The sequence below is a fragment of the Lotus japonicus genome, chromosome 1, assembly GCF_012489685.1.
Source record: "Lotus japonicus ecotype B-129 chromosome 1, LjGifu_v1.2".
Classification (NCBI taxonomy): domain Eukaryota; kingdom Viridiplantae; phylum Streptophyta; class Magnoliopsida; order Fabales; family Fabaceae; genus Lotus; species Lotus japonicus.
In genome coordinates this window covers 50,712,100-50,734,369 of record NC_080041.1, presented here as the reverse complement: position 1 = coordinate 50,734,369, position 22,270 = coordinate 50,712,100, and the positions used below count along the sequence as shown (strand labels likewise).

The 22,270-nt window shown below is 38.5% G+C and overlaps 3 protein-coding genes across 4 annotated transcripts; 2 read left to right on the top strand and 1 right to left on the bottom strand.

Annotated features, from left to right (window-relative positions):
* The first annotated feature begins 3,054 nt into the window (after positions 1-3,054).
* Positions 3,055-7,014, top strand: LOC130737679 (uncharacterized). The gene is made up of 10 exons (XM_057589505.1): positions 3,055-3,126; positions 3,288-3,555; positions 3,642-3,787; positions 5,282-5,382; positions 5,424-5,562; positions 5,668-5,753; positions 5,909-5,976; positions 6,301-6,467; positions 6,654-6,734; positions 6,823-7,014. Exons 1-10 carry the CDS (start codon positions 3,055-3,057, stop codon positions 7,012-7,014), a joined length of 1,320 nt encoding a protein of 439 aa, XP_057445488.1.
* A 3,715-nt stretch (positions 7,015-10,729) lies between these two features.
* On the top strand, positions 10,730-12,934 carry LOC130731900 (uncharacterized). 2 transcript variants are annotated; one of them, XR_009016879.1, is made up of 3 exons: positions 10,730-10,862; positions 11,971-12,487; positions 12,581-12,934. XR_009016879.1 is itself a non-coding variant. In XM_057584074.1 (3 exons), exons 1-3 carry the CDS (start codon positions 10,850-10,852, stop codon positions 12,683-12,685), a joined length of 378 nt encoding a protein of 125 aa, XP_057440057.1. In that variant the 5' UTR covers positions 10,730-10,849; the 3' UTR covers positions 12,686-12,928. The 2 variants fall into 2 exon arrangements, 1 of the variants encoding a protein (XP_057440057.1); XM_057584074.1 differs by having other exon boundaries at positions 12,228-12,487; positions 12,581-12,928.
* A 3,049-nt stretch (positions 12,935-15,983) lies between these two features.
* LOC130737673 (uncharacterized) lies at positions 15,984-16,949 on the bottom strand. The gene has a single exon (XM_057589499.1). It carries the CDS (start codon positions 16,947-16,949, stop codon positions 15,984-15,986), a length of 966 nt encoding a protein of 321 aa, XP_057445482.1.
* Positions 16,950-22,270: the final 5,321 nt, after the last annotated feature.

Sequence of the window (22,270 nt, the reverse complement as noted above, 5' to 3'; positions counted from 1 at the left end):
CGTAAGAAAACAGAAGAGGAAGAGAGCTGGAGAAACCTTCCTTTGCACCCTTAGCCGCCGCCGACCAAGCCACCACCGCCACCTTGTGCGCGCGCGAGAGAGAGAGGGAGACCTGCGAGAGAGAGAGAGCTCGAGTAGGAGGCAAGAGAGGGACGTGGACAGCAAGCAACTGAGCTCTGAACCTGCATCTTTTCTCTTTTTCAGACCAAGAACCCAAGGTAAGGGCTGGTTCTAGGAATGGGTAGGTTCTTTAGGGAATATGCCATGAATTGCCATGAGAAACAACTTGAGTTTTGGACTGTTTTTGCATGATTTCCTGTACATGCTTGCTTGCTGGAATTTTTCTCTTAAAAAGCCATGAATATGATCCTCAAACGTTGTTTATGATCTGAATCTATGATTTTATGCGAGTTGCCATGGTATTTGTTAAGTTTTGTGCAATTTTGCACTTGTTATAACATGATCCTTGCTAAATGTTTGGTTCTGAAATTTTGAGTGGATATTTGGGTTTTTGGGGCTGTACCAAGATTGCCATGATCAAAGGGGAAGGAAGGAAAATTATTTTTGAAAACCATAGAGCCATGGGAGTTTCGCTGCCAGTTTCCTGTACTGGACAGCGGACTTCAGAGCCCCTTTTTACCTGTTTATGGTCATCAAATGAAAACGTGATTAAAATGAAAGTTGTAGAGTTTCGAAATATCTTTCCAGACATATAAAAATCATAATTTTTGGTTTAGTAATGTGATCTGGGGGTCGTGTTTAGTAACTGTCACACCTGCTGTTTTTTCCTGTTCCGGACAGTAAGATTTAAGGCCTAATATCACATAATTATGGGACTCAAATGAACGAGTGTTTAACTAGCAAGTTGTAGATATTTAAAATAGCTTTCCAGAAAGGTATCATACGTGATTTTTGGTTGAAAGATACATTCTATGGCTCTATTTTTGTGAAAGTTGTTTCTGCTGTCAATATGTTGAAGTTGCGATGATATATTATGCATGAGTGAATGTTCTTGTGTTCCTTTATGTGGATTATATTTATTTTCTCAGTTAATGGTTCAAGGGTCGCTCACCTAGCCGTAATTCCCTTGTAACCCGTGAATGTTGTGTTGTGAAGGTTGTTGTATAAAGAGTATGATAAGACTCTAGGATTGACTTTAGAGACTTAACAAAGAGAAAAGTGTAATAAACTCGCTTGCAAGTAAATGTGAATAATTTGGACATAGGTCAGGTAGACTATGGTCCATGAGAACGATGGACTTGCACGCGAGGGAGATTTGTGGATCAGTGGATCCTCGTGATTTGGTTGACTGCGGTCACCGTGAGATTTTTGTGAAGTATTGCAGCTTCACGTGTTGTACATCTGCGGATGTATGTGATTGGCCAAGGAAGGTTTGGTGGGTTGTGTGATGTGAGGTTTCGTTAGTACACTGACTAACTGACTTAAAATTTCCATAAAAGAACATTTAATGTACTTATACTGTATTACTGTTGATTTTGTTATTATTTTGTTGGACTTGACCCTTGCACTATTTGTTTATGTGTTTATTTGGGGGGGGGGGGTAGATGGTCGTGAAGATAATGGCGACGACTCAATCTTGGGAGTTGATGCTACGTGACGAGCCACTACCGGATGACGACTACACTTCTAATGAAGAGGATGAAGATAAAGAGGAAGGGGCCAAGGATATGGTTGGGTTGAGAGACATCCATTTTTCTTTTGGGATCGAGAGTACCGAGTTTTGGAAGCATTGAACCGTTACTTTATTTAGTTGGGATATTTTAACTTGATGTAATTTACTTTGAAGTTTTCTTTCGGATATTTATTTCATACTCTTTTCAATGATTAATAAAGTTTGAGGTTTACGTTGATGATTATTTCTGCAAGTTTGAAATGGTTAAGTTTCAAGAATTTTGTAAAATTGAACTTTTGTCACTAATTGAAGATTATTTTGTTTTCATCTGGATAAATAAAGTTGTTGTAATTTACTTTGGTTTTAGACGTATGTTTCATGTTTATTTTATTTAATTCAAAAGTTTTGAGATGATGTTTACTTCCGCGAGATTTGTAAAGGTTAATCTTTCAAGAGTTTCGCAAATAATGAACCTTTGTCATTAATCAAAGATTAAAAATTGAATCGACGAAAATTGGTTAATTAGTTACTGTGTAACACTCGAGAAATCGGGGCGTTACAGAGGCGGCGGTGGAGGCGGAGGAGGAGTCGGTTGCTCACGTTGCTTGCGACGAACCTTTTCCCTGCGCGGCCTTCCTCTTACACGACGCGGTGGTGATTCGCGTCTCTGCTCCAGCTCTCCGTCGCGTCGTCGATGGCGTGTCTCCATCAAATTCCAATCACAAACTAGGAATTCAGCCGGAAATACGAAAATCAAAGAAAATTCTGCGAAAAATCAAAATTCTCTCAACGAAATCACAATCCACGTAGTCCGGGAATCGAAATCTACCGATCCCCACAAACGGCGCCAAATGTTCTATCCAAGAACATAGAGATGAGGTATAGTACCTAGAGTGAGAGGATTGCGATGTGAGAATCTTAGAAAGAAAGAATGTAACCGCTTACAATTGGTAACCGCCCCATATTTATAGGCTTGGGGTTGGGCCTTGTGCCCCTAACCGCCCTTAGTGGGCCAATTGGGCCTCTTAGGGGAGGCCCAAACTCCCTGGCTCACTCACTGCCCTGGGAAAAGCGCCCCTGGGCGAGGGCCCCTTGGTCTCGCCCAGTCCATCAACGGTGGAACAAGAATGGAAATCTGACACTCTCATCTCAGCTTACCATTCCCTTTCCTTTCCCTTCTCTTTTCAATTCTCTATTTCGAATTTAAATTAAATTTGAACTTCAATTTATCAAGTTTACCGCCTTGATCTTTTTCTTATTCTTCCCTATAAATATGGGTTTTTGTGAGACATTTCGTCACACATTTCATCACACATCTTCCTTTGAAAAATATCCTAAGCACTTTTCTCCGCGTGTTTCAGTTTTTAGTTCTCTATTTCCCCCTGTTTTGTGCTCTGTATCTCCATTAACCAGTTTTTCTAATGGCTTATGTTTTCGACGATCTTGCAACCCTTGACATGTCGAAAGATAGTTGGAGGATTCATGTGAAAGTTGTTTGTTTGTGGTCTACAAGGCGTTTTAATGGATGCAAAACCCACATGCTCTTGAGCTGGTCCTTATGGATTCGAAGATTGTATGTTAGTTATTGTTGTTATATTTACATTCGAATGTGTTGATTGTAACATTTTTTTTTATTTTTTATAATTTTGGTTAGGGAACTAAAATACAAGCTACCATTAGGAAAACTTTGGTTTATAAGTTTCAAAATTTGCTTGCTGAGGATCGTGTGTGCTCCATATCAGTATTGGCTCTTGTTTTGAATAATGGTGATTACAAGACTACAAGGCATGGTTTCAAAGTGAATTTTCTTTACAACATCGAAGTACAGCCCATGAATCAAATACCAATTTCTATTCATCCATTTTCCTTTGTTTCCATTCGGTCAATTCTGAACCAGACTCACAATGCTAACTATTTAGTTGGTAATATTTAAACTTGATTTCTTGAAATTTCTATACTTACAATCATGTTGTTTTATTTCAATTAATTATGTATGTTTCATTTTCAGATGTTCTTCGTATCTTTACTGGTGTTGGTAGGGAGAAGTCTTATGAGAGTTGTCGTGATAGCATCAAAATGAATGTTATTGAAATTGATTCTGACGGGTATAAAAATGAATTTGAATCCTTCTTCGTCATTCTATATGTTTATATGGTTATTGAGTAACAAATTATTATTTATTTTTGGCTTAAATACTCTGAAGGTCCCTGAAATTGTATGACGTACCAAAATAAGTCCCTGAAATTTTTTTTTCCCGATTCAGGATCCCTAGAATTTTTTTTTAATCAGAATCAATCCCTGCGCGTGTTTCATGCTTATGCGGCTCAATTTTTATACAATCATCAATTTCACGTGTATTTTTTCTTTTTCTTTTATTACCCATGGATTAATAAAAGACAATTATATATATAGGGGTTTCTTTTTTATTGGAAAATTCAACTTCATGTTCTTCTCTTCTCCAACCCTTCCCCTCACTACACCACCACCATATCTGCAAAATCCCTCTCTTCTCCAACCCTTCCCCTCAAATTTGCATAAGGCACACAATTTTTTAATTATTTTAACAGAGATTACGAAGGTTGAGCTTAACTATAGCAATTAACATAACTGAATCCAAATTGAAAACTAACTGAATCCAAATCCAACCCACCGACTGCAATCATCAAAATTTTGAGCTTTTACATTCAAGATCTTGGTATTCTAGGTTCAGAAACAACTTAAAAAATGATTTTTTTTTTCAATCAAAACGCCAAATCCCCATATTTATAGTTTCAGAACCTTGAAATGCAAAAGTTTAGAACTTATAAACACAAACTTTTTCTATCAAAACGCCAGAATCCTCTCCGTCTTCGGATCTTCAACGACGCAAGGCCGGACCTCGTTCTTCCACGGTGGCTTAGCCGCGACTCCATTTCCACGGCGGATCTGGGGCTTTGAAGGGAACACGGGGAAGCGGTGGCAGAGGAAGCTATGTTTTGGTTTAGAGAAGGAGGAAGAAGGTGCCGACAGGGAGAAGGGTCGGTGGAGGTGGATTTTGGTGTGGGAAGTGCGGCGGGGGATGGAGGAGAGAGGGACGGAAAAGACTAGAGGTGTAGACATGTTCGTCTAAGGAAATGGATTATATGTAGCCAATTCATATAAATCTAGATCTAAACTCCAATTTTGAACCAAAACCTTTCCTTTCCATGACTCCAATCTGACGTGGTTCCTTTTCTATGGGTGTTGGTGGGTTGGGTGGAGGTTGTAGATTTGGGAGTTGGTGTGGTATTTTCTGGGTTGAAATAATTTTAAGTGAGTGATGAAGAAGTATGAAAAAGAAGAAGAGAGGATGATATGAGTTGAAGAAGAATTCTGAACTTCACCCTATTTTTTTCTATTATTTTTGGGTTTGTTCTTTAATAAAAATAAAATTTTTCAATTAAGATATAAAGTTGAGCCACATAGGGTATGGATTTGATGACTGTGGAATAAAAGAAAAAGAAAAAATACACGTGGAAATGATGACTGTGTAAAAATTGAGCCACATAGGGTATGGATTTGATGACTGTGTAAAAATTAAGGCTGCCCAAGGTTAGTTACACAATCCTTAATATATTTTTTCCTACACTCTTGATTTGAAAGTTCAATGATGTTCATGTTTTTATATAGTCTTTCTTATCCATAGGCAAGGTTTGTTGGCAGAATGTTTTTGGAGCAACAAAGCTGATATTCAATCCTGACATTGAAGAGGCTCGCATTCTGCAACAAGTGTAAGTGTGTATAATGCTTTTATTGATTGATAATCTGGAAGGATTAAACATGCTGAAACAAGTGAAGATGATACTCAATCTTTGTCTGAAATTCCTTATTCCGGCAATATATCTGAAGAAGAGGATTTTCTGGTGCTTACTCCTGAGAAGACTATTCAAGGAATGAAGTTATGCTTTGAGGTTCCACATTATAGTTTATGAATGTGTCAATGATTAATTTGAATATTGTATTTATGTTGTCTAATCTGTTGACACAGTGATCATTCTCTTAAAATATTTTTGTAGAATCATTTTGTGTTGCCTTTGCTACTGTCAAAGAAATTATTGATGCTGAGGAGTGGTGGTACATTGCTTGCAAATGTAACAAGAAGGTTTATCCTGACCACAAAATGTACTTCAGTGAAAACTGTAATCGTCATGTGGTGACTGTATTTCAGAGGTTTTACTTCTGATCTTATTTTCTACTATTGGTACTTTTTTTTTAAATATACCTGCCTATATCTAATGAAATCTATATTAATATCAGGTATCGGATCAAAGTTAGAGTCAGTGATAAAATTGAAGATGTTGTTTTTGTTCTATTTGATAATGAGTGTTAGAAGTCCCACATTGGCTAGAGATAGAGCCAAGATAAGCTTTATAAGGATAGTGCAAACCTCAACTCTTGAGCTAGCTTTTGTGGTTGAATATAGGCCTCCCAATTTCTAATATGGTATCAGAGTCTATCCTAGATCCATTTGTTGTGGAGACCTCCCATTATTGGGCCACCCGTTGTTAATCCCACGTTCCAGTCTGTTCAATCCTGGACGTGAGGGGGTGTGTTAGAAGTCCCACATTGGCTAGAGATAGAGCCAAGATAAGCTTTATAAGGATAGTGCAAACCTCAACTCTTGACCTAGCTTTTGTGGTTGAGTATAGGCCTCCCAATTTCTAATAATGAGGCTACTACTTTGCTTGGAAAGACATGTTCTGAGATGGTTGATAGTCTCCATATAGGTGATTATTCCATTGTTGTTCCTTCTGAAATAATGTCACTGATTGGAAAGAGCTTTCTCTCTAAAGTTCAGATCAAGTGTTATGGGAATGTGAAATTTGATCCATCTTACTGAGTTAAACGTGTCTGCTCTGATGGTCATATAATCAAGCAATTTCAGAATATATCTACTGAAAATACGGTGAGAGTCTTACTATATGTCAATTTTTTTTAATTATTTTCCATTTTCTAAGTCATTTATAACATATATATGTGTTTGCTTAAAATATTTTTGCAGGTTGAAGGTGAATATGCCAGTTTTCTATGTACACCTCCTTCTCAGACCAAAAGCCGTGGTGTTATCTCTGATCTTGCTAAGGTTTTACTTAAATAATCATGAATAGATACAATTTTAATCTATTTATGATTTTCTTTTTTAAGATGAGGTTGATTTTTTGTTGTAGCAGGATCTTGATGATGGTTTTGCCATTGGTTCTGTTGACAAAACATCCGGTGGTTCGTCTTTTCATGTTATTGATCTTGACAAGGAATCAAATGTGGTCACTCCATCTAAACGCAACTCTCCTGAATTAGTTCATGATGATTCTTGCACTAACAGGAAGAAGGCTAATGTTGGATTGAAGAAGGGCAACAACTGAAGTGTGTAGTAGGTTTCGTTGTTAGTGCTATGCTGTCTTTGTTTGTTGTATAAGAAGTGCAATTATACCACATTGTTGTGTCTTTATTTGTGTTTGTGTCACTAGTGTTGTGTTTTGATCTACTAGGATAATACAACAGGAACTTGTAGTTTAATTTTTTATGTTAAGCCAGGGACCTTGCAGTTTAATGTTGCAGTATCAATCTTGACATGTTTTGTCTTTCAATCCTATTCAATTTGCATAATCTGTGTTAAGTACAACTTACCTTTATATAATTGTTCTTAAAAAATCTTAAAAGAACCGGGTGGGGAACGGGAACGGTAGTTGTTTTGAAAAGGATTTGTACCTTTGTCACTTTATGTTGATTAGCTTTGAATCATTTTTTAAAGTGGGGTTGTCTAAATGACCCATGGTAATATTTGGGTTAAATAACCCATGATCTAGGTGGACCAATCATATTCAAGATAATTAATTCAAATTTTTATATTTTATTAATTAATTTATTTAGGGTTAAATATGTTTTTGGTCCTAACTTATACACATAAATGTGAAATGGTACCTGAAAAAAATATAAAGATTTTAGTGCTTTGAAATTTTATTTTTGATCTAAAATTGTTCCATATGGATTTTTTTACATCTATTTTGGTCCCTCAAAAATTTCTTCCATCAAACTACATCATTCTCCCCTCATAATTATTTCTAAACCTAAAAATTCATATCTTCATCTCCAAAACCCCTCCATCTTCTTCATCTTCAAAACCCAGAAATTTCCTTCATCTTCCTCTTCCTCCTTCCTCTCCCACCAAATCCACCATCACCACCCAAACCCCACCTAGAACCACCATCACCTAACACACCTCCCTCCCCCTCACCCAACACCACCACCAACCTTTGTCTTCGAAGACCATGGAAGTAGGCTGCATGCTCCGTCAAACAACGGGAGATGAATAGCTTCTATAACTAATTAATTTGCTTGACAGTATAATAAACAAGTGATTAATTAACAAATTAAGATGCTGCTGAATGGGTTGATGATGAACAAAGGGGTTCAACAATGAAGACACTCTATTCAATGAGAGATCTAGTAGCGGTTGCTCTCGGTAAGAGGAAAATTAGCAAGAAGACCAATATTACTGTATGAATAAAAGGATGTCATTGTTATCTGAACAAATAAAATTAGTTGTAGAAGAAGACCAGCATTTTTCAAAGAGGAATGAGAATTGAGAATTCCAGAATTTATGGGTTTGAAAGATGAAGAAGATTGAGGGATTTCTGACATGAATTTTTGAGTTTTGGTATGAAGATATGATTTTTTGTGTTTTGAAATAATTATGAGGGGAGAAGAGGACTTAATTTGATTGAAGAAAATTTTAAGGGACTAAAGTAGATGTAAAAATATTCACATGGAACCATTTTAAATGAAAAATAAAATTTTGAAGGGCTAAAATCTTTATATTTTCTTCAGGTACCATTTTATATTTATGTGTATAAGTTTGGGACCAAAAACATATTTAACCCTAAATAAATTAATCAATAAGATATAAAAATTTCAACTAATTATCTTAAATGTGATTAGTTCACCTAGGTCATGGATTATTTAACCCAAATATTACCATGGGTCATTTAGACAACCCTTCAAAGTGTGAAAAAGATTGTTAAGGAAGGAAGAATACATGTTGGCATAATGGAGAAGTAAATTTATATAGTAAAGTTTTAAATTATATGTAGAAAAAGTATAATGTACAGCTAAAAAAAAGTTATGAGAGTTAACGGAAATGCCTTATTTTTAAAATAGGCTCTATGTTATTTATTGTTTCAGATGTGTGTTTGTTCCTAGTAAAAGTTTGATACTATCTCTAAGTACCCAGTGTAGTTTCTGATTTTTTTTTCCAAATGTATCTTCCTTTATTCTGATTTTTTTAGTTAAATTGGTTAGGTTTCTTTTTTTTTTGTTGAATTAAAAAATAGTATAATTTTCCTAAAATTAAGCGAATATTATTGTTAATAAAGTCGCCCCTAACAGGATTAAGGAAAGCTTAATAACATGAAGATAAATGCTTGCCTGTAAAATAAATAGGTTTAATGCTTAGGCTATGTTTGACATGTCATTTCAGCTAGCTTATAGCTTATTTGACTAGTTTAAAGCTTATTTGACTAGCTTAAAAGCTGTTCAAAAGTGTTTGGTGAAGGAGCTTATTTCAGTAGCTTAAAGCTTTACGTCATAAGCTATCAGAGGTAGCTTATAGCTTAAAGCTTATAGCTTATTAAATTTATTCTCATTTTTATCCTTATGATTTTATTAAAATTTTACGATTACCCTTATATATTTATATATTTATAAAAACATTAAACCTATTTTCCCCTCACACTTACGTATGCAGTTCTCGCCACCATTTTCGCCACAGCGCTGGGGATGGCAACGGGTAGGATCGGGCATGAGTTTTACAATTACCAAACCCAAACCCAAATCTCAGAACTCAAACCCAAACCCAAACACAAACCCTTATGGGCGATAAAATGAAATTTATGTCCAAACTCATTGGGTTTCGGATTAACCCGAAACTCAAACCCGAACCCATTTCTTACGTGAGATAGCAACCCGATCTAGAACCTACTTTCATAAAAAAAAATTGAAATTCATAGAAAGAAAAAAAAAAACAAATACTATTCATCATCAAAGTGAGACAACAATAGTTTGGAGTTTACTTTCTCAAATATACAAAAGTACAATTAATCATCAAACACTAAGAATAAAGCTTATAAATATATACATGTATGAGATTTTTTTATAATTTTATGTTTTGGGTATCTTTGGGTTCGGGTTTGAACGGGTATGGGCAGGATTTAACTAATACCAAACCCAAACCCATAAACTGCTATAGTAATGGGTAAGACCCAAATCCAAATCCAGTCAACCCGGATTTTGTCCGTCAAATCGGATCGAGTTCAGGCGGGTACCCATGGGTTTTGGCAAAATTATCATCCCTAGCGCTGCGCACCACAAGTATTAAAAATATTACATTAATAAAAACAAGTAAAAATTAATATTATATTTTTAAGATGATAAATAACTTGATTTAATAAAAATATTTAAAGTGATAATAATTTTAATATTAATATTATATAGGTATTAATGTGAAAATAAAATAATTTTAAATATAAAAATAATTATATAAGTACGTTCTTTTATGTCCTTTTACAATTTCAGCCTGTTTAACAGTTAGTTTTACTAAATACTTTTGTTTCAATCACGTAGTTTTTCAGCTTTCAGCTACCAGCTATCAGCTTTCAGCTACCTTATCAGCTTTCAGCTATCAGCTAGCTATAGGCCCCGTTTGGAAAAACAGGTTAATTAATCGCTTATGCGCTTATGACATAAGCGCTTATTCATAAGCTATTTTAAAAAATTTATTGAAATAAATTAAAAATAAGCTGTATATAAGCATAAGCTGTTTTTCATAAGCTATCCGAAATAGCTTATGAAAATAAGCTGAAAATAGCTTATGGCAGACCATAAGCTGTTTGCATAAGCCCTCCCAAACACTGGCATATATGCTGTCAGATAAGCTCAAATAAGCTCTTCCAAACTTGGCCTGTAAGCTTTCAACTAGCTTTTCAGCTAGCTAAACATGCAAAAAATAGCCTTAGTCTTTCTCACAATCCAACTGCCACAAACCTCTCTTGGGAGTTAAAAAACCTTTTGTTTTCTCAAGTAACGAAGTAAACCCTACTGCTCACTTTTTCCTTTCTCACCGAAGAACGCACCAGGATATCTGCAGTTGATTACCTCTCCCACTTCAGTTATCAATCTTTCATTGTTATCGCGAGACAAATCATGAGTGACGAAGGTGATTTTTTAATTTATCTTACTCTGATTTAATCTGGAGATTACTCCCCTTTTTCATCTTTTGCCATTTTGTTGTTTTTTTCCTTGAAGCCTTTGTTTCCCCCTTTCTTGAGTTTTGAATATTTACTTCTTTTGTTTGACTTACAACCTTTGATTCTTTGTTGCGTATACTGATTTATGCTTGGAACCTCGCGTTTTATGTGGATCACATTTTTGTAGCTGTTTATATCATATATAATCTATCAATTTTTATGGCATTTAGTTTCTAGTAGCCATCTGAATAGTCTATCTTAACGAGATTGTATAGTATTTAGAGAATGGATGAATGGATTTTGTGAATTAGGGTTCCTCATAGTAGTTACTTTGTTTATGTGTCTGAATCATTATTCTATTTTGTTTTTTTATTTTTTATTTTTTTAGTATTGTTAGTCGAGTAAATAAATTCTGTATAGGAAAAATCTTACCTTTTTTGATATTAGGTTTTCTTTGCCTAATATTGTTTATGCGATCCTTTTTTTCCTTTTTACTTATTACTTATTGAGTGTTATGGTTTAGTACTATTATGGTGTTTAATTTTTTTCCCTTTTTCTCATACGAACTTATCGAAGATTGTTTCTGCATGAACCTTCTATTATATGTATACTGAGGTTTGATCATATTGCATGATCTTATTACTCCACCGATTGTTGTTTCTTTAATCAACACATGTTTCAATCATGGGAATGGAAACCCATCTACTTCCAATGTTGATCCAGATTTCGGAACCGAGATAGATTTAGATAAAGTTAGTATCATTGATTATTAAACCTCCCCTAGGGTTTTTTCCTTTGGGTTTTTCCTAGGGAGGTTTTAATGAGGCTCGCTCATGAGTTTGCGATAATAACCAAAGTAGCATAGCGCTGGTTAAGGCCTTGAGGTTTGCTACAATTCTACATGAGAGAAATGTTCTCATGAACTTTAATTTTCTTTTCAATAAATTCTTTTTGCTCTCAAAAAAAAAGTCTCTTCTTATTTGTTAAATTTTTCTTATTTGTTAAATTTTTCAAAGTTTATACCTTTTTCCCATCTTTCTAATTATAATTTCTTATCTTCCTTGCAATCATATGTAGGATCACATAGAGATACCCTTAGAATTTTCCTTGAAAAATAAAGTTAATATGGGTGGAAATATTGAGGTAGATGATGTTGTAGGAGGAAGGCTCCCTTTTAAAGTCTTCTATGGAAACAAGGGGGATTTGATATGGGATTCTGTGAGTGTTTTTAGAAAACTGTGTGAAATGAAAAAGAATCACCTATGTGATTTCTTTTATATGGGAGGAAACAAGTTTCATGTCACCTTATTAGAACTGAATTGTAATTTCATAAGGCATGCTGAGTCCTCCAAGTCTGTTAAGAAGTCTGATCCAGTTGACAAAGGGAAAGTTGTTGCTGATGAAAGAAGCTTTCCAATCTATATTAGTAGTGATTTATCTTTGCCTGATAATTCTGTCCAAGATGCTGCTTCGACCCGAGTGGATCATCATGTTGTTAGAAGTGTCATGTCCCAGTTGCAGATGGTATATTCGTTCTATTCAAGAATTTGACAAAGTTTTTAACAAATCTATGATTTCTGGCTCCCAGACTCTGGTAAAATTTGATTCATATAATTTATAATAACATTGTTTTTCCATAGTACTTACATCATCTTATAAATGTTTGGGTTTTTTTTTTGTACCTTAGGCCTCACTGGAAGTTCTTACAGTTGAAGGAAAATGGTATTCAAGCGAGCTGAAGAGGAGGAATGGAGATCCCAACCATGTTGAGTGTAACATTGGGACAGGTTGATATCGTTTTGTTAAAGGTAGTAAATTGTGAATTGGTGATACAGTCCACTTTAGGCCTGATAGTACTCAGAACAATATCGTCTATGTTACTATTTTCGTAAAGGGAGGAAATCCTAAGATAGTTTCTATAACAGTTGGTTTTTTTTGTTTTTAAAGAATCTTTGTAGTACCAATTTGAATTCCTGTTTTTTAACTCTGTACCAGTATCTTTCTTTGTCATCTTTAAGACCTTTGTGGTCAGGATTTATCTTTTGTTGTTGAAGTTTGACAAAGACATGTTTGCTCTTTGTTTACGCAGCTTACCAACTCCCCTTCGATACTTGGACACGCCAACGTCTCCTGTATCACACTTCGATTGTTTCCCAGCTTTAGTGTACTTGCCAACTTGGCAAGGGCGTTCGCCCACTGATTCTGCGTTCGCGGGACGAATTCCACGACGACTTCCTGAAAACGAGTCATATGGTATCTTACTCGCTCCAGGTACTTGATCAAATTAGGCTCCTTCACCTGAAAGGCTTCTGTTCCTGGCTGGCCACCAGCTGCGAGTCAGTTCTGATGAGCAAATTTTCAATTTTAACTTCTATTGCCAATTTGAGCCCGGCGATTAAAGCCTCATACTCTGCCTGGTTGTTTGTAGCTTGAAACTCAAACTTCAAAGACTGCTCCAAAACAAACTCCCCTGGCCCTTCAAGCGTGACTCCCGCACCGCTTCCGTTACTGGTAGAAGATCCATCCACAAACAAGGTCCATTGAGTACTCACCCTCTCGCCCGAGTCGGGAGTCAATTCTACAACAAAATCGACCAACGATTAGGCTCTCATAGTCCCACGCTTGTCATACTGCAATCCATATTCTGACAATTCTACAGACCATGCGACTAACCTCCATGACAAATTGGGGTTTTGTAAAACGTGCCTCAAAGGCAGATCCGTTCGTATTTTCACCGGGAAACTCTGGAAATAGGGCCTCAGGCGCCGAGCCGTCACTAAAACCGCCAGCGCCGCTCTCTCAATTTTTTAGTATCTAACCTCCGCGCCCTGAAAGGTGTGACTGATGAAGTAAACTATTTTCTGCTCGCTGTCAATTTCCTGCAGGATAACAGAGCTATATGCGTTGTCACTTATGGCAAAATACAAGTGAAGTGGAAATCCTTGCTTTGGTCGCGATAAAACAGGCGGGGTTGACAAGAGTTCCTTCAAACGCGTAAACGCTTCCTCGCACTCCGCCGTCCATTCGAATATGGCATTCTTCCTGAGACATCTGAAAAAAGGAGCCGACCTATCACCCCATCGAGGAAGGAACCTTGACAGAACCGCCACCCGTCCCGTTAAACGTTGAATCTCCTTCGCCGTGGTTGGGCTCTTCATTTGCTAGATCGCCTTACACTTGTCAGGGTTGATCTCAATTTCTCTTGAAGTAATCATGAAGCCTAAAAAATTCCCGCTCTGGATGCCGATCGAGCACTTTTCTTGATTAAGTCGCATGTTGAGTTTGCGAATCTCCGCGAAAGCCTCTAAGAGGTCCTGATGCTGGTTTGCTCCCAAAGCGGATTTTACAATCATATCATCCACGTAGACTTCCATGTTTCTTCCAACCTGCCCAACAAAGACCCTGTCCATCAATCTTTGATAAGTCGCGCCGGTGTTCTTTAGTCCAAACGGCATGGTGCGGTAACAATAGTTAACCCTAGCAGTCATGAAGGTCGTTTTGTCCTCGTCTGATGGATGCATTCGAATTTGGTGATATCCCGAATATGCATCTATCAAGCTGAGCAACTCATTCCCGGATGCGCCGTCGACTAGCTTATCGATGTTGGGAAGAGGATAAGAATCCTTCGGACACGCCTTATTCAGGTCAGTGTAATCACTTTCCGTTCGCCTTCTTGACCATCACAACGCTCGCCAGCCATGTCGGATACTTGATCTCTTTGATAAACTCCGCCGCTAAGAGTTTGTCGACTTCCTGTTGCGCAGCCTTTCCCTTATCGCCCCCCATGCGACGTCGAAGCTATGAGACTGGTTTGACGCTTTGGTTCAACGCGAGCATGTGACAGATAAAGTTAGGATCTATTCCAGGCATGTCTTTACAACTCCACGCAAAGAGGACAAAGTTTTCTTCCAAGAGTTTCCCTAAACGTTCTTCTTGTTCACTAGAAAGCTTGGTCCTTATCTTCAGCAGCCGCTTGCCGAACTGTGTGTCTTGGTTTCTTCAATCGGTGTAGGCCTGTTCAGCCCCTCACCTCTTGGGTCAACGTTCTCGTCAGATGCCTCAACCTCATAGCATCGACGACTGACGACCGCGCTCTTCTTTCCATACAAATCTAGGCAATTGTTGTAACATTCCCTCGTCGTTTTTTGATCGACCTTGAGCTTTCTGATCTTCCCGTTACTTAGTAGATACTTAACCGCCAAATGTACGGTTGAAATGACCGCGCAAAGTCGATTCAAAGTATGCCTTCCAAAGATTATATTATACGAAGCTACAACCTGTAGCACGAGGTATATGATTCTCAGGACCGTCACATTTTCTTTTTCGCCAAAAATCGTATCCAAGTCGATGTAGCCCCTAACCATGACCTGTTCACCCGCAAAGCCCACAAGCGTTCAAGTGTAAGGCTTTAAGTCATTGTCAGACAGTCCCAGCTTGTCGAATGAGTCGCCGTAAACGATATCAGCTGAGCTCCCTTGGTCTAGAAGCACGCGCCTGACATTAAAGCTATTCACCCTCAGTTGCACCACTATTGGATCGTCCTTGTGGGACTTCTCCTTCAAAATCCGCCATCAAGATTGTAATGTCTGGATGCTCAAATCCGAAAGGAATCTCATGAACGGAATTCACCGTGCGCACATGTCACTTCCTTGCTGCTTGTGTATCTCCCCCTCCGCCGAAGCCACCGGCGATCGTATTTATTGTTCCTGTTGGTGGTCCAAAGCTGTGAGCGAATATCTTTCCTGAACCTCGCTCTGCGACCGCCTGCGTTTCCTTCTTTTGCTCTTCTACCGGTTCTCCACGGCAATCATCATTCCTCCTTTCATTGTTTCGACGGTCACTGCGGTGGCGATCATCATACCGCCTATCATCCAGCTGGCGACCATCCCCTTTTGGTCATCATACTAACGATTGTCCCTCTGACGATCATCTCTCTTTCGGTCATCAAACTGACGATCATCCTTCTATCCATATCGCCTGAAACTCCCCGCCTTCACCAACTTCTCTATTTCGTGCTTCAAAGTCCAGCAACTATCAGTATCGTGCCCTATTGAACGATGGTATTCACACCACTTGTTTGGATCTGTGCCTCATGGCTGATACTTTGGCATCTCAGGTTCATCAACTAAGCTCGCCGCCTTGGCCTCGCGAAACATATCTGTAAGGTTAGTGTTGAGTACCATGTCTATTTCCTCACGCCGGTGGTGGCCATGCGACTGCCAAGGGCGACGACGCTCGTAGTCTTCCCTCGGCGGGTACAGCTGCTCTCTAGTCGGCTTCGCCGCCGCCTTGCCTTTTTCTTCCTTGCGCCGACTTCCCTCACCCCGCTCTCTACTATACTTGTCCTTCCGTGAGTGCTTAACTGAAATTCCGTCCCGTTCCATTCTTGCACGCTTGCGTTTGAACGCATCGTCCTCTTCATCCAGGATGTACGTGCTTGCTCGGGCACGCACCTCCGCCATGGATTGAGCTGGTTTTCTGCTTAGTTTGCTATTCAACTTTCCAGGTAGCAAACCATTCTTGAATGCCAAGGCACAAGAACACGACTCGATGACCTCTACCTTCACGGACGCTGTGTTGTATCGCGCCATAAACTTCTTCAAAGACTCGGCCCCTTGTTGACGAATATTGTGCAGATCATTGATTGTGACTTGTTGTACCTTATTCGCAGAAAATTGCACTAAGAACTTTGAGGAAAAGTCACGAAAATTTGAAATCGAACCTCGCATAAAAGTTGTGAACCATGTCATCGCCGTTGACTTAAATGTGGATGGGAACATCCTGCATTTTACTGCATCCGACGCTGTGCTAATCACCATCTTTGTGTTGAAATATAGGAGGTGATCCTTAGGATCTGAATCTCCGCTATTTGAATCTAGAACCAATATCTTCATGTTATTCGGTATTGCTACTGCTTCAACCTCAGCCGAGAACGGACGGAATTTCGCCACTGTGTCCGCCTCGCGAGCGCAATCGTCCTGCTGCTCCCGACGGAAAAAATCAAGCTGCGCCTGCAAATGCGCATTCCACTGCTGGATATCGTCTATACTGCGCATCACCTGACGTCATTCCCTCGGAGTAACGTGCACAGGGGGTTGTGGCGATGAGAGTTGAAGGTATGAAAAACACTAGAAAGGGGGGGGGGGTTTGAATAGGGTTTTGAAGTTTAACTGCTTTCTCTCCAAGATTTTGACAATCTTTTCGGTGAAAGAATATAAGGTGCTAAAGATTAAGGATAAAGAAAAGCACACAATGATTTTATCCTGGATCACTTGATAAATCACTCAAGCTAATCCACTCCACCCGTTAAAGTGATTTCTTCCTTCTTAGAATGAAGACAATCCACTATTCAGAGATTGTTACAACTGCACTAGCACACCTTGCTCAGTGACTAACAAATCTAAGAACTAGTAACACCAAGACAACCTTGTCTTAGTCTTCTCAAGAATACTGACCTCACCGGTCTCTTAAGGAACTACAAACAGAGTTTGTGAAAGGTTTGGTTTACAAAGAAATTCTTCTAAAACAAGCAGAACTATAAGAACAGTGAAAAAATATTGCTAAGGTATTCGCTTGTAGGTTTTTCACTTGTATTGCACAATAGTTTCTTAGCGAATATCTTCTTTCTTCAGCCTTTAAATACTCCAAGGTATAAGGGTTGTATCCGTTGAAAGAATCCATCCGTTGGAGGGCAGTTCTGGGATTTCAAGAGTCTGCTATGGCTGAACGTCGTAGGTAAGGCAGTCAGGATAGTACACTTACTTTTGTACGAATGACAATGACATTGCCTTAGCATAGTTGACTCTTGATCTTTGGCGACGCTTCATGTTGGGACTTGTGAAGCTATGTGATCAGAGTCAGAAGAAAGCTTGGATCCTCTGACCTTTAGAACTTCTGCTTCTGGACCGTTCACCTGAACTTCTGGTCTTCAGAACATGAAGTACTTTTGGTCTAGTGAGCCAGCTTACTCTTGGACTTCAGAGTCTTCAAGTCTTCAGCTTCTGGATCGTTCGTCATAACGTCTGGTCTTCAGAGCTTCAGCGCTTGAGTCTTTCACAATCCACATCAGAGCTTTAATCTTTAGAGCATCTGAAGTGTTTGCTACCGTTCAGAAGAACGTAGTGATTTGCAGAACCGTTACGTTGGTCACTCTTGGGTGTTCATATTCTGATATGTATGTAGTCTTTGAATCAGAGTCAGAGCCTGTTTGTCACAACTTAAAAGACAAACGTTAGAGTATCATAATTGTTCATACATAATAATAAACTTGTTATCATCAAAACATAGAGTTGTACCACTTGACCAAATCTTGGTCTTACAATCTCCCCCTTTTTGATGATGACAAAACCAAGCATTTTGATGAACAATTCTAAAACAATAAACTGAATACACTCAGAGTTTAAGGTATCAGATTTAAACTTATCCAGAAATGTATAGTTTATATAGCTCCTTCTGAATCCAAGTAATGAGCTTGATTCTGAGCTAAGCTCCCCTTGAATCTATGACTTAATAAAAACGTTAGAATAGTCTCGATTCTGAGCTAAAATAGATTCAGAGCATATGGTCACTTCAGAGGAAGTGAAATGTATTCCTTGCTAGTGCCTCATGAAAGATCTATAGTCATAACGATTTATCACTTAAAATTCTCCAAAAGAAAAAATAACACATCAAAAACTGGGTTGTACTCCCCCTTTTTGTCATAAGCAAAAAGGACACAGAGTGTGAAAAACTTAGCTTTGAAGTACAAGGTACTCCCCCTTAGAAAAGGACTAAGTTCACAAAACCAAAGGAGAAAAAAGGTAAATAATAAAACACAAATATATGAATGCAGAAGGAAGGAAAAAAAAGGAGGAGAACCGACCAAGTAAATGTTGACATAAGTACTGGCGTTTACCACCAGCCAAGTGAATTGAAGGCTTTCAACAGTTTACCAGGTAACAACTTAGGAAATGGCTTCATGCAATAACTCCTGAAAGTCGTTCCTTGAGTATAAATAGCAGGTGGTCCTTTTCAAGTTTCATACTCACATCTTCTTCTAAAAAGTAAAAGTCCAACATCCCACAGAAATTCCGAAATGGCTTATGTAGAGAACTATCTTCAAGAGTTGAGGGCTAGAGCGTTCAGTTCGAACCTCAATTCAGCGCTCCTGGCCAAGGTCACAACTGTCAGCAGTATGCGGCAGTTGATTAGTCAATTGTTGGATATGGGGCTGGACCCCATTCTGGATTCTACTCTACGACTCTTCTGGAGTTTGTGGAAGAGATGGGTGATCTCTTTCATCAGTATGATGAAATCAGCATGATGATCTTTGCGTTTGAAACAGAGCTGGAGTTTTGAGCAGAGGAGGTGGAGGAGCAGAAGGAAGAGTTCAGGCGGGAGCTGGCTGTAACACCCCGATTTCTCGAGTGTTAAAATAATAACCAAACCTTGTAAATTTTCATAAGGAATTTCATCGTTAAATTAATAATCTTAATTTAATGATAAATGTTTATTTAATTATAGAAACCTTAGAACTTAAATCGGAACAGTAATGTGAGAATAGATAAACCTTTGAAACATTGATAAACTCCAAAGATTTATTAACCGTGTATTGTAGCGCAACAGCAAAATTTATAATAAAAGTGTTTAACCGGAAATCATTGACAAAACTTGGGAATTCTAGCCCTTAAAGAAGAAATAGTTCAAAACCAGAAGAATTTCCAAAATAAAACTCGATGCTACGGGAACACTCAAACCCCAACCGGAAAGAGAACATCAATCAGAGTCGGACTCCTCAAGTCATCCACACTGTTTCCCCTCTGCTTCCTCGCTCTTGACCTCGTAAACCTTCCCCTCAAAGAATCCCCTGAGTTGGCGCCTTTTCTTGGGCAATGCCTTAGTAGAAGGATCTTCTTCGTGATCCCAAACACAACATGCTTCTTTGTCGCCCCACCATTCTGGCACCGCAGGTACAACATCCCTTGGTTTGGATTCTTCATTGTTGACTGGAGCCTTCGTCATCGCCAACGGCGGTTGAGACTCGACCTCCACAGCTTCAGAGGGATCCAGCTCCATAGAAGTTCTTGATCCTGCGTCGTCCGGTAGACAGAAGCGAACAGGTGCAAAGGGCATCACGACTCGTCCGCGTTCCATCTTCTGTATCTCAACTACATTCCCGCTACGGTCAAGCCCCGTTATCGTCGCATCGCCGACATGAATTCGACGTACCTGGCGCATGTCGGACACCCAAGCGTCGTCCTTGTCTTCACTGAGGAGTGCGATCGTTCAGGTGTGGACTTTGTTCGTCGTCCGAACCATCTGTCCCCCCTAGAACAAAATAGATAACAGATAGAAAGGGTCAGATTCCATGCAAAACTCTCAGATAAAACAGGTACATCATGTAATATCGTAATATAAAGTTAGACATAGTTTTATGAACAATTAATCACCTAAGTGTTCAGTCAACTAGCGTTCCTCACCATCACACACCCACCAAAACTTCCTTGGCCAAATCACGAACATCCGCAGATGAACAAAAACAGGGGGACACACAGTACCACCCAAATCACAGGGGGACACACAGTACCACCCAAAATCTCAAGGAGACCGCAGTCAACCTTATCACGTGGAGCCGCAATGATCCACAAAACACCCTCGCGTGCAAGTAATCATTTGTCTCTAACGGTACCATCGTTCTCATGGTCCACAGACTACGCATAGCCCTATGTTCCAATTATTCTCAAAATTCTCATCTCTACTTCCATGCGATTTAATTCTCTTAGTTCTCTTGTTTAAGGCTCTAAGTCACAACTTAAGTCTTAAACGAATCAGCTATAAATGTTACAATAGAATAAATATTCGACAGAAAGTAAACAGTCCCAGTAGGAATTACAGCTAGATGAGCGACCTTTACAGAATATTCTAGCCAGTAACAAATTACATCAAAAACAATACCAGTAAGTTAGATATTCAAAATTCAGAAGAACAACCAACTAAATAACAGATAGATACAAGTTTTCTGAAATCAAGTGTCACAGTCCTTTTCTGAAAAAAAAAAAAAAAACAGCAGATACAACGATCATTAAAAACGATCTCCAGAACTCATTTCGCAACCAAAATTTACGTTCTACACATGCCTGGAAAGCTAATTTAAAATCCTAGAACTTTCTAGTTTATCACGTTTTCATTTGAAGACAAGAACTAGGTGATATTGGGCCACGAAGTTCGCTGTCCAGTACAGAAAACTGGCAGAGTCACTTCTGCCTCAAATTTAAATTCCGAAAATTCAAGTTCAGGGTTCCTAGGCCATTTTCCAGTAACATACATCATATATTCATCATCAAAATTCCAGATTTAACAACAAAGATCATGTAATACAAATCTCATGGCAAAACAAGGAAAATTTAGCAAGATTCCACCAATTTTTAACATGTTTTCATGTGATCATAAGAGGGAATTGAAGTAGGATGGGAAACTTCATAATTTCATGCTAACATGGCAGCCAAGAATATCAACATAGAGTCATCACTGAAACATCAAGAATCACACCTTTTTCTCATGTGAGTTCACAGTAAAACAACCTAGACACTACCCAAGACTAAATCAGCCCTTACCTTGGCCTTAAGGATCGAAAAAGATGAATATGAAGAGTGATTCCTTGCTATCTTTCCCTCTCCTTCACGTCCTCTCTTCCACGGCCGCGAATCCTCTTCTTCTCCTTCTCGAAACGGCGACGGCGGCTGCTAGGTTCGCGACTCCACTTCTCTCTCCCTTGCGGTCTCTCTCTTTCTCTCTTACGTCTCTCTCCCTTTTCTCTCTTCTTCTGAGTATTGTAACGTAAAAAGGATGGGAGAAAATAGGGTTTCTATTTCAGTTTTGAAAACAAAATTTCCCCCTCCCTCACTTAAACCAACCCGCGGCCACCCCGTCCAAGCCCATTAGGGTTTCAACTTTTTATCTTCTATGTTGAAAATAAAAAATTAAATACTCAGCCTTTAATTGAAACTAAAAACTGATTATTAATTTTAAATAACCTCCTTCCTTGAATTTTGAGAATAAACTCGGAATTAAAACAATTCTTTTAGCAAAATCGCAGAACTATACAGCCTGACCTTCGCTCACCAAAACTTGAATATCTTGAGCTAAAGAAATCGGAACGACATGAAATCAACGGGAGAATTTTGCTAACTGTGAGAGCTACAACTCTCAAGAAGGAAGTTTCTTAAGATTAGGTCATTAAGACCCTTCTAAAAATCATACAAGGTCACGAACAGATTCTCAATAACTCAAACTTCACCAAAACTTCACATTTATTTTTGATTTCACATAGATAGTACAATAATAGAATTAGGGCCTTACACTGGCACAGTGGGAGACCTAGATGCAGCTTCTTGATAGG

Coding starts and splice junctions, on each gene's coding strand:
- LOC130731900 (XM_057584074.1), top strand. Junction 12,488..12,580: donor TTTCTGGCTCCCAGACTCTG/GTAAAATTTGAT, acceptor TTTGTACCTTAG/GCCTCACTGGAAGTTCTTAC.
- LOC130737679 (XM_057589505.1), top strand. CDS start 3,055: ATGGCTTATGTTTTCGACGATCTTGCAACCCTTGACATGTCGAAAGAT. Junction 5,563..5,667: donor GAATGAAGTTATGCTTTGAG/GTTCCACATTAT, acceptor ATATTTTTGTAG/AATCATTTTGTGTTGCCTTT. Junction 6,468..6,653: donor AGATCAAGTGTTATGGGAAT/GTGAAATTTGAT, acceptor ATATTTTTGCAG/GTTGAAGGTGAATATGCCAG.
- LOC130737673 (XM_057589499.1), bottom strand. CDS start 16,949: ATGCGCAGTATAGACGATATCCAGCAGTGGAATGCGCATTTGCAGGCG.